Raw genomic sequence first — 11988 nt, 5'->3', positions numbered from 1 at the left:
CTATATTAACAAAACTTTAACAATTTTCAAAACTAAATATTTCATGTCATAATGTTGTTGAACACTCATGTACACTTTGAAGGACGATCATGTAGGAGAATGACAAGTTCAACCAGCTCCCCACACCCACAAAAAAGCAGTGTAAACTCTTTTTTAGGCTGACCCCTTTCAGCACAGGACACACAAGCTGTGGCTTTCTGCCTCAGTGTGGGTAGGCTGCCTTGCTTGGTATGTGTGGAAGCGCCGCCTTCCAATGGGCTGTGTAATATCCGCCTGAATTCTCATCTTCTCTATTTTGTTCTTTTAAACGCTCGGAAAGAATTGTTAGAGGACGGGGTGAAACAGTCAATGGAAGCAGCCATCGTAAGAGGTAAAATTAACCCTCAGTACTTACTCCATAGTTTTGTTGTCGTGGGGGGGGGGGCGGTGTTGAAGGTGATGGTGGTGAGGTTCACAGTGTGTGATAAGGAGGAAAGACTTGGTTTTGTTTCAAAGTTTGCAGTGACGGCTCTACTTGTTCAGGAGCGAGAGCAAGGAAAGGCTATCGCTTTCTGAAAGTGACAGGTTGAGTCTGTGGCTGAATTGCACATCCGATTCAGAGAATTCCCTTCCGCTCACTTCCCTTGAGGGAGAAGGATGGCCGCAAACCAAGTTTCAGCCCGGCGCCTGCCTCTTCCAGGGAGGATTGCTGCTGTCTTTCATGTGACTTGCAGCGTTTCTGCTCTTGTGAAATTCCTTCTCGTACATTTCACTTCATTCCTGCACTTGGGGAATGGGAGTTAATTTGTACAGAATGTGGAAATGCAAACGAGTTTCAAAGATCGAAAAGAAGAGGAAACGGTGATCTGAATTTGTGCTAACAAAAAATTCCACCTTGGAACTATTTTAGTTTCTCATCCAACTGAAGGCGCCGAATCAAGAACAAATGGGCAGAGGTTGGAACTTTGCGTCTTGTGCATTTTTCTAGAAAACGAGAAGCAGAATGAAAGGATTGTTTTAATTAGGGCTTAATGTTATTAATCCGATTCTATTTGCACCATAAACTTTCAATTAACAGTAAGAACCTCCATTCCATGTGTGAATATAACGATTTATTGATATAGGAAACAAGTATTAAATGTCACTAATAATTACAGCATATTCTCTTTTTATAATGACTCTTGAAGGGATAACTAGATGCTGCAATTTATTCTACGGCCGTACTGTCTACAGAAGTACAGGTTGTAAAACATTCATTTTCCTGTCAACAATGGATTCTGATGCTTCTTCCTACAGTGCATGCTGGATTTAAAAAAAATCCTTTCATGGGATTTGGGCCAGCATTTGGGCCACCCTGAGAAGGTGGCGGTGAGTCACCATCTTGAACCCTTGCAATGTGTGCTGTTAGGAAGGGGATGGCAAGTTGTTGACCCAGGGGCAGTGAAGGAACAGTGATATAGTTCCAAATCAAGATCTTGTGTGATGGGAGGGAACTTGCAGGTGCTGCTTATGTGTTTCTAGGTAGTAGAAGCTTGAGGTTTGGAAGGTGCTGTCGAAAGAGGCTTGGTGAGTTGCTGCAGTGCATCTTGTAGAAGCTACATACAGTTGTCATTGTGTGCTAGTGGTGGAGGGAGTGATGTTTAAAGTGATTGATGGGGTGCCATTTGAACAGACTACTTTGTCCTGGATAGTGCTGAGATTCTTGAGTGTTGTTGAAGCTGCATTCATCCAGGCAAGTGGAGAGTATTCCATCACACTCCTGACTTGTGCTTTGTGGATGGTGGACAGGAGTAAGTTTGGCAAGTCAGGAGGTGAGTTACTTGCCGCAGAATTCCCAACCTCCGACCTGCTTTTGTAGCCGCAGTATTTATATGGCTGGTCCAGTTCAGTTTCGTCAATAGTAACCCCCAGAATGTTGGTAATGGGGAATTCAGCGATGGTAATGCTGTTGAATGTTAGGGGCAATGGTTAGATTCTCTCCTGTTGGAGATGGCCATTGCCCGGCACTTGTGTTGTGTAAATGTTACTTGCCACTTGTCAGCCCAAGCCTGAATGTTGTCCAGGTGTTACTGCATTTGGACATGGGCTGCTTAAGTATCTAACGAGTCTTGAATGGTACTGAACATTGTGCAATCAGCAGCGAACATCCCCACTTCTGACCTTACGTTGGAAGGAAGCATTGATGAAGCAGCTGAAGATGGCTGCACTTAGTACACTACTCTGAGGAACTTCTGCAGTGATGTCCTGGGACTGAGATGATTGACCCCCAACAGCCTGAACCATTTTCCTTTCTGCCAGGTATAACTTGAACCAACGGAGAGTTTTTATCCTGATTCCCGTTGACTTCAATTTTGCTATTGCTCCTTGATGCTGCATTTGATAAAATTGCCTTGATGTCAAAGGCAGTCACTCTGACCTGACTACTGGAATTGAACTCTCTTGTCTATGTTTGAACCAAGGTTGTAATAAGGTTTGGAGCCATGTGGCCCCGATGGAACTCAAACTGAGCATCCTTGAGCAGTCCATTGCTGAGCATGTGCCAGTTGATAACACTGTTAATGACACCTCCCATCCTTTTGCTGGTCGAGAGTAGACTAATAGGGTGGTAATTGGCTAGGTTGGATTTGTGGACAGGACAACCCTAAACAATTTCCCACATTTGTCAGCTGGATGCCAGTGTTATAGCAGCAGTGGAACAGCTTGGCTAGGGGCCGCAACTCGTTCTGGACTGCAACTCTTCAGCACTGCTACTGGGATGTTATTAGGAGCCATAGCCTTTGCTGTATCCTGTGCCTTCAGCCATTTCATGTGGGGTGAATCGAATTAGCTGACGACTGTTATCTGTCATGGTGGGGACCTTAGCAGGAGGCCAAAGTATGTCATCTAGTTGGCTGAAGATTGTTGCAAATGCTTCAGTCTTGTTTTCTACACTTATGTGTTGGGCTCCCCAATCTGAGGATGGGAATGCTTGTGAAGCCTGCTCCTCTTGTTAGTTGTTCAATTGTACATCACCATTCACAATCTGATATGGCAGGACTGCAGAGCTTTGATCTGATCTGTTGGTGATGTAATCCCTTAGCTCTGTCAGCATATGCCGTTTCCACAGTGCTTGTGTTCTGTAGTTCTCCAGCAGTTTTGTTCATCAATTATTTTAGGTGGGACAAGGTCCTGAAAAATAATATATAGTCTAGCACTAGAAAGCACACAGTTCACAGTGATACCATTGTAGCCAGAATACACCCTAGGGTGGAGGATTTCTCTTCCCCCATACATGACCAGAGCTCTTTAAAATTATCAAGGGAATTAAAAAATAGATGGGTGGGATTTTATGGCTCTAACACTGGAGGGCATCATCATGGGCGGGACAGGAAAATTTGGAGAACTGTTAAAAGACAATGGCTCTCCAAATTTTCCCATCCTGCCCGCAATGATACCTGCCACTGGCAGGACTGAAAAATCCCACCCAATGTGTTAGGGGGACAAAGACTAGGGGCCATAAATATTAGATAATCACCAGAACATCCAATAGGGAATTCAGGAGAAACTTCTTTCTCCAGGCAATGGTGAGAATGTGGAACTCGCTATCACCTGGAGTAGTTTAGGCAAATAGCATAGATCCATTTAAAGAGAAGTTATGAGGGAGAACAGAATGGAAGGGTATACCGATAGGATGACAGGAGGGCTTGTGTGAAGCATAAACATTAGCATAATCCAGTTTGGCTGGATAGGCTGATTTTGTGCTGTGCATTCTATATAAATAGATAAATCTGAACTGTATCGATTGAAGTGATGCAATGCTACATAGATTACAATAATTCTATTAAGGCAAGGGTAAAAAGTCATCTGAAAGTTAGCCAACCAGAATGAATAATGGAGACATGGATTCTGGATGATTTGTTTTTTTCAAGGGGGTAAAGGTGTTGGGGGAATCATTTATGAAGAAACTTCCCTTGAATGAATAGATGGGCTTGAATCCCTGATGGGATAGATTCTGTGGGCCATATGGATGAGCTTGATAAATAGGCTTTTTCTCTTCTGTTTTCTCATATTCCTAACTGCAAAAACAAAGATTATTAACATAAGATAGTAAAAATATTCTCAGGGGTGTCATTTGAGTACCAGAAATGTCTGTTTTGGGTACTTTAGTTGGCCAGGGACATTTGATCTTGTTGCTATGAAGTTGGAGTGATTGTTTTAGATTGGTATGACAAAATAAGCTGATTTGCTTGGTGAGCTAGGTGGAATGCAAGGCTTGTATGGGGGCCACTAAAATTATTTTAATAATTCCCAGATTTTACAAACTGCTAATGTGGGATTTATTTAAAGGTGGTAAATTCCATTCTGTAAGGGACAATCCAATGTTAAAGTACGGCCACACAAATCACCAGTTAACACCCCCAATAACTCCCTTCCAGTATTAACGAAGGAAAAAATTAAATTCTGCCATGCGTGTGTGTGCGTGTCTGAAATGTTCAAATTGGGAAAACTGAGTATTCATAAAATATATGCTAGTGGTTGTAGAATGAATTTGGTTTGTATTTTTTTGTTACTCCTGAGATTAATAGACATGTCCCTTTTGAAAGCAGACATACACCTTATTTAAGAAAAAGGATTTCAGTGGATTGTTGATATCTGTCCAATTGTCCTTTTTGACTACAGCATACTGCGCAACACAAATTATTTATCCTTTTTAGTATTTGCTGTTTGCGAATCTCCTTAAATAAGATGATAAACAATGCAGAAAGATAAATCTGCAACATTATATCAAGCTAACATGTCACAGTATGATATGGGAGGGAGAGGCGTGTGGTGGAACAGGGGCTTGGGTTATAAATTCAAGCTGGAAAAAGGCAAATTTGTGAGTGATGTCTAGATGTTTTTCACAGAGTGACCAACATATGAAATGGACTTCTTGTGAGCTGTTCCTTAAATAATTGTGAAGGTTTTACCTAAGTACTCAAATGGAGGGAACTGTAAATTCTTTCTGGATGGTAAACATACCGGAGCTATCTTGCCCACATCTATCCAGTGAATAGTTATGGTACGTTGTTATGAGATTCAAGCTTACCTTATCTTCGGGCGGAGGTTGGGAACTCCAAGTCCTGACAGGCCCCTGGCGTTTCCACACATGCACTGAGAGGCAGCTGCACGTGCACAACTCAACATTCGAAGTTCTTTGGGCTGAGGACATGGGCCCAGTGCACCTGCATGAAAAAGAAAGTGTTGAAAACTGGTTCATGTGACCCAGGAGTGGAGTGCCATATCCAAGAAGAGTCCCAGGCAGGGGATATGGAGAGGTCTGAGAGAGAGAGAGGGGAGCAAAGAAAGAGACTCCAAGTGTAAAAGTGCTGTGATTGGCTGGCTTTAAGCAGTAAGGGCTCAGGAGATCTGAGAAGGCAGCAGAAGGTTGGTGACCCTGTGCTGCAGGTTGTTGGGGCAAAGGTGACCCTTTAGAGCAGTGGTGTTTTGGCTGAAGAACTGAAGTTGTGCTTGTGAATGGGCATTGGAGGGCAGACACGGGAATCCAGGCGAACAGAGTCTCGGGAGACGAGATTGAAACCCTGAGGGATGAGCTGCTGTTGAGGCAGTCTGAGTTGGAGTGACTTTTGGAGAGAATTCCAAGGCCAGATCGTTGAAGATTTAAGACTGGAATCCCTCATGAGAGTGATAGAGTTTCAACAAGATTGATTGACTCACAGTGTTTACTGACATCTTGGTGGGTTTCTAAGAAATCTGTGGGATCTGTCTTGAAAGCATTTGTCATTTAATGTGTAGTGTGGGTGTTAGCCCACAGTTTTCCTGTTAATTCACATTTGCCTTACATTAGCCCTGAATGTTAGATATAAGGTAGACATTGTAAATTGTTTTATCTTTCTAACCTTGTATAGTAAAGTTTATTTTGTTTGTTCAAAAACTGTAGAATCTTGAGGCTTTATTCTCTTAGCAGGTGTCTTGAGTCTCAAGTATTGTCTACATTAAACAAAAATTATTAGCCCCTAAACCAGTCATACCAAAAACTTGGGGCTCTGGTCTAGGATCAAAACATAAATTGGGGACTTCTGTGGGATTTTGCATCCACAGACAGATATGAGTGCTGGTAGTTTGCTGAGGTTAAGGCTGATAAGATTTCTATGGTGAACTTTACTATACGACTGAAAAGCAGAATGGCTTTGTCAATTACTATGAGTTTTCTGGAGAGGGAAGGATTACTCCCGAGTGCTTTGCAACAATTAACCAAAGTTAGGTTAACCACATTGGTGGAAGAGAGGTTAAGAAAGCAGAAATAATTGAGGTATAAGAACGGCATTTGGAATTAGAAGAAGAAAAGCCCGTAATAGGTATAACACAGCTTGAGGGAGCTGGAATTCAGTTGCAGATGAAGCAGCTTGAGATAGAAAGAGATAGAGAAAAGCAGAAACTGAAACTTGGAAAAAGCTTGTACTTGAAAAAGATGGAAAAAAAAGAGAGACGTGAAAGCTTCAGTTTCAAAGAGAGAAAGAAGTAAGACAGCATGAACTGGCTAGAGAAAAGCTTAGGCTACTGGGTGAACAAGTGTCTAGAAGTTCTGATGAGGGATCGAGTCCCACTCCAAACTTTGAGATAACAACAGTCTTCACCTATTTCTTAAATTCACTGAGGACGGAGTTGAGAGATATTTTATCTTGTTTGAGAGAGCAAATAAAAATGGAAGAATTTCAAAACAGCATCCCAATAGCAATTAGGTCATACCTGGAAGACTGTAAGGTTTCTAAGTGGCGGTTCTGGCAGATGGGTATGATATATCACGTAGGCAGATAGAGGGCAATAGATCTCCATTTGTAAACCCACAGGGAAGTTGGAGGAATAGAAAAGAGAGAAGGCCGAAGCTGTTTCTGTTAATGAAATTATAGTATACGAGTTAAAAGTGATGCAAAGAAACCAGTATGCTTTTATTGCAATAAGACAGGGCATCTCAAACCCAATTGTTGGAAGCTGAACAGTAAATAGGTGGCAGCAATAAGGATGCTTAAAGAGTCCTCAGAAAAGATGGGATCAGTAAAGGGGCTGGATGTTAAAACAATGACACTGGTGCAAAAGATGGGAATTTCCACAGGGAAAGCTGCACCAGAAAGTGAAACTTGTGAGAAACTCAATGCTTCTAATGTTTTTACAGCAGCAATAGATAGAACTTAAAAGGATTGTAAGGAGTTTATATTGGAAGAGAAGGTCGCTCCATTTTAGTGCTGGAAGGAGTCTAGAAAAATTGTTATCCCGAGGGATACTGGTTTAACTAAGACTTAATTGTTCTTCAGAAAGTTCGCTGAATTGGAATGTATTAATATAGGGTATTGATGGGAAGTGTATTTCTTTCCCATTGCATAAAGTACATTTTAATTGTGATCTGATAATAGGGTCTTATGAGGTCGGAATTGTTTCTGAATTGCCCATTAAAAATGTAGACTTTTTATTGGGAAATGATATAGAGGGCAATGTTGTTTTTCCCCAATCTGGGAGTCACAGGGTGCCACAGTTCCGAAATTGTGTCTATGAATAAAAACAAGAAGCCTATTTGTGATCCAGTTGAGCCAAGAGTCGACTCAGGAAAAAAGACTGATGTATCTACCTTAGTAACAAAGGCCATACAAGGGCCTGCAGAATTGCCAAGTAAAGTTTTTCAACAGGAAAGACTAAGGTGCCAATGACCTCAAAGTGTTGACAACTCACTCCAAACCAAAATTGCTGGCCAGTGTTGAATACAAACATCAGGAATCCAGGCAAGTGGCCAGTTAACAAAAGACCTTTTAAAACCCCAAACAGATTAGAATGATTTGTTTTGTGTGAAACACTCATAGTATTGGAAAAAAAGATAAAAGTCTAGAATGGGGAAATGTTTGCCCACGCTCAAACAGACTTAAATAAGACCCATTCGGAACGGGATCAGGAAAAACTGACAGACATAGAAGCAGAAATACCAAATTCTTCTTTTGCGAATATAAAAAGCATTTCAGTAACATCCTTGAAATTGCTAAAACAGATTTTGATCAGAGGAGAAATGAGTTGCTGGTGCATAAAGATATCATTTTGACCTTTTTGTCTCAAAATGAGAATTTAGAATCTTTAAGTTCAGCAAATGAGTTTAAAGACAGAATTACGTATGTAGCTGATGAAAAGGGTGACAATTGGTCTGTGGATTTAACTGAAACTTTCTTTTCCGAGTTAAAGAACAGATGTCGAAAGAAAAAATGCAGGCTAAGTTATGATTGTTCTATGCCCTGTTCTCTGCTAATCCTGCTTGTTACATGAATTGGCTTTTGTTTTGTTTAAGCCTTTATAACTTTATAATTCAATATGTGTAACTGTAACAAAATGAAAACTTTGTACAGTAGGTGAAAATCTATTTGTTAGAAGCTTATGATAAGTATTTCTTGTAAAGAAATTGTAAAGCCATTGGAAAGGAACCTTCACTATGGTGAAGCTTTTTTTCTCCCAAAGGAAAAAGATGTTACCAGATCCAAACTTTACCTCGTCATTGGGCGCAGTTTGGGAACTCCAGGTCTTGACAGGCCTTGGGAGTTCTGAGCATGCGCTGACGGGGAGCCGGCTGTGCATATGCAGCTCAGCATTTGAAGTTCTTCAGGCCAAGGATAAGGGCCGAGTGCACCTGCGCGAAAAAGAAAAATGGTGCAAAAACCAGACCATGTGACCTGGGAGAGTAGTGCCACATCGGAGAAGAGCCTAGACAGGGGACAAGGAGAAGCCCCAAAAGAGGGAACCCAGGAAAAGGGGACTGGGAGACGTCCCAAAGAAAGAGAGAGAGAGGAGCAAGGGTACCCCTTTGGAGCAGTGATATTCTGCTCAGCAGCTGAAGGGCTGAAGTCTCACTTGTGAGTGGATGCTAGATTGCAGACCCAGGAATCCAGGGGAATGGAGTCTTGGGAGATGAGATTGAAACCCTGCGAGATGAGCCATTATTGAGGCAGTCCAAGTGAGATTGACTTTTGAAGAGAACTCCAAAACTAGATCTTCAAGGGTGAATATTGGAATCCCTCATGAGCAGGAAATAGTTTCAATGAGATTGGTTGACTCAGTGTTTATTGATGTTTGAGGTAGGTTGCTGAGAAATCTATGGGTGATGTCAGTCGCATTTGCAGTTTAATGTGTAATGTGGATATTAGACCACATTTTGCTTGTTAATTCAAATTTACCTCATATTACATCTGAATATTAGAGTTTAAGATAGACTTTGTAAATTGTTTTATCCTTCTGACCTTGTATAGTAAAGTTTATTTTGTTTGTTCAAAACCCATGGAATCTTGTGGCTTTGTTCTCTTAGCAGGTGGCTTGATTCTTAAATTTTGTTACTTTAAATAAAAAGTTATTGGTCTCTAACTGGATAGTACCAAAACTTGGAAGTCTGGTTAAGGATCATAACAACATATAGGTTTTAGCATTGATAGAATAATTGTTTGAATGAGTACTAACAGTTGCTTTTTCTATTCTTCAGGAATGGAAATAGACATTTGCTGAAAGTTATTTAATTTTTCACCTGGAAAGAAGAAACTTCAAATTTTGTTCAACCAGTGTTACTTGAAGCAATAAACTCATTGTAAGATACACCAAGATCTGTTTAGCTTAATTGAGAATGGCTTCTATAGACCCGTATTCTCACATAATAGTAAGTACAAAACTTCACTTTTAATATGACCTCATAACTTGATCAGGTTTTCCATTTACTAATTACAAAGTATTTTTAAATGTTGTGCTTATTCATGCTGGGGAATGGAACACTTCACATTTCATTGTCAACAAGCAAGTGCTCTCAGATCAGGTTCAACATAGAGTAAATTTTCTTCTACTTTACCTCACCAATGTTCTTCTGGCCCAACCTTGGAGCATTTTCTACTATTAAGTTTTCTCCCATTCCGATTTGGGTCTATCATTAGTACCAGAAGGCGAGTTCCTTTAGCACAAAAAGAACTGGATTGTAATGACCCAAACTCATTTTACTTTGGCTCTTGCAGTCAAGCACATCAAGACTAGATTTGGACCCAGGTCACAGAGGTGAACGACCCGGGGTCTAACGCACTGCAGCATTCTTGTAGTGCTAGTGCACCTCTATGATGTTATTCTTAACAACTTATGTATCTGTGTTCCCAGATCTCTTTGGAAGGTAAGAAACTACATGTAGCAATGGATAATTGGCTTCCTTATTCCTCCTACCAAAACTTTCTCCCCCAAAAGTCTTTGGATGCTGCGTCAATTGAAGCTTTGAAAACTGATATTGATAGATTTTTGCTAGGCAAGGATATCAAAGAATTGAGGCCAAAGGCAGTGGGGCAGGGGGGGGGAGGTGGTTAGTGTTGGTGTAATTGGAATGGAGGTGCAGCTCAGTCATGATAGGAACAGGAATAAGCATTTCTATGTTCTATATTTACTCTCTGTTCCTCCATCAAGTGCCCATCATGCAGCCATTGCTGCCCTCTTATGAGCAGAAATTCCCACAGCTCCATCCTCACTCACTGACCTTCCCATCCAATACATCCAGTAGTAGCTAATCAAGCCAATGCCATCCTCATCCAGCTCACCCTCCCCAATGATGTCCCCTCAGACACCAGCAGTGGATCACAAATGATCACCCGTCACTGCATTTCACCTTAGAAAGTCTTGCTTAAAAAAGAGACATGCCATTGAAGCTTTTCATCACACTCATCAGGATGGCTATGCAAGAAAATACCAATAGTAAAGGGAACAACAGTTTATACTGTATGAGAAAGAGAGTGCTGATTGGTTGGTGAGTGGACTCTGGTAGAGGCACATCCCTTTGGCTGTTCACAATGGGCAAAGTACTAACTGTACCCCACCAGCCCATGCATGCAAAACTCAAGTCATGGTGTTCCAACGTGTGATTCTTCAATTGAACAACATTTGCTAAACAGTCCTGATTGTACTAAGAATTAAACTGAAAACCAATTAAGAATATCAGTTGGGCTTGCAGTGTGGCTCACTTATTCATGCTAGAAGCCACATCTGACAATGTTAGAAACACAGTTCCATTTAAGAGTGAACCAGGACAAGTTTTAGAGTGAATTGAGAGCAGGTAAGGCTCATTGAAGTCTGTTTTAATAGCTGAGTTTTTCCCCGGTAGGGGGTTTTGCTTCTGTACAGGGAAAGGATCCAGGAGGGAAGGGTGGAAACTGGTATTTGTACTGAACTATCATTCAAAAATAAAACAGTTGTGATTCACAAAATGCCTTCTGCTGCCTGATTTGGTGAATGAATATCCATCTATTAAACACATATATTCCTAAACATGGTCCTGTCCTTTACAGACAGAAGGAGCACGTATATGTATTGCGCCTTTTTAAACTAAACATAAACTTGGGGGATAACCATTTCCTGGTTCTTTCTCCATGGCAATGGCTTGATTAATTAGAGTCTACCATTTGAACAGAAAAGCTTGGCAGTTAACTACTTCCTGCTGCTTTCCTCTACCAATCAGAGTCCACTTGCCAACCAATCAGCACTCTCTTCTCATCCAGTATAAACTGTTCCTTTTACTGTTGGTATTTTCTTGTGAGCTGTCCTGATGAGTGCAAGATGAAAAGCTTCAATAGCATGTCTCATTTTTTCCAGCAATACTCAAATAAATGCTGTAAAGTCTGTTCCTTTGTGAATGAAGCCACTGACATGTGAACTATTATCCCAGGTTTTGACAGAAACGTGGCTCGAATGGCTATATTTTGCCTCTTATTGAAACCAGCCTACCTGGCTGTACCAACCACTATCTACCCTGCGCCAACTTTGAGAGTGGCGGTGTGACAGTTAACATCAAATTCTATCATAGTCTTTCCTATGCTCCTCTGGTATCTTCTTTTTTGAACACCTCACCTTGTTCCACCATTCCTCTCCTTTGAAATCCTGTTCTTTACTGTCCCACAAAGCCTCACCCAAGTTTCTCTCAGGGATATCCTTCCTTCTTTTCTTCTCTTGGCCTTAGTGCTAAGTGACACCTTATCCTTGATGATTTTG

The 11988-nt window shown here is 41.2% G+C and overlaps 1 protein-coding gene across 3 annotated transcripts in view; it reads left to right on the top strand.

The window, feature by feature from the left end:
• Positions 1-233: 233 nt before the first annotated feature.
• Positions 234-11988, top strand: part of LOC121288920 (cytosolic phospholipase A2-like) — a 181094-nt gene continuing 169339 nt past the window's right edge. For 2 of the 3 annotated variants that reach the window (XM_041207785.1, XM_041207783.1), the window contains exons 1-2: positions 234-370; positions 9464-9634. In XM_041207785.1, the coding sequence (XP_041063719.1) occupies positions 9602-9634 (33 nt within the window). In that variant the 5' untranslated portion in view covers positions 234-370; positions 9464-9601. Of the gene's footprint in view, positions 371-651; positions 936-9463; positions 9635-11988 lie in introns of those variants that run through there. The other variant, XM_041207784.1, reaches the window with a different exon arrangement.

The sequence above is a fragment of the Carcharodon carcharias genome, chromosome 16 (genome assembly GCF_017639515.1).
Source record: "Carcharodon carcharias isolate sCarCar2 chromosome 16, sCarCar2.pri, whole genome shotgun sequence".
NCBI classification, from domain to species: Eukaryota; Metazoa; Chordata; class Chondrichthyes; order Lamniformes; family Lamnidae; genus Carcharodon; species Carcharodon carcharias.
Note: the sequence above shows the minus strand (reverse complement) of the source record. Positions and strands in the feature narration are given on the sequence as shown.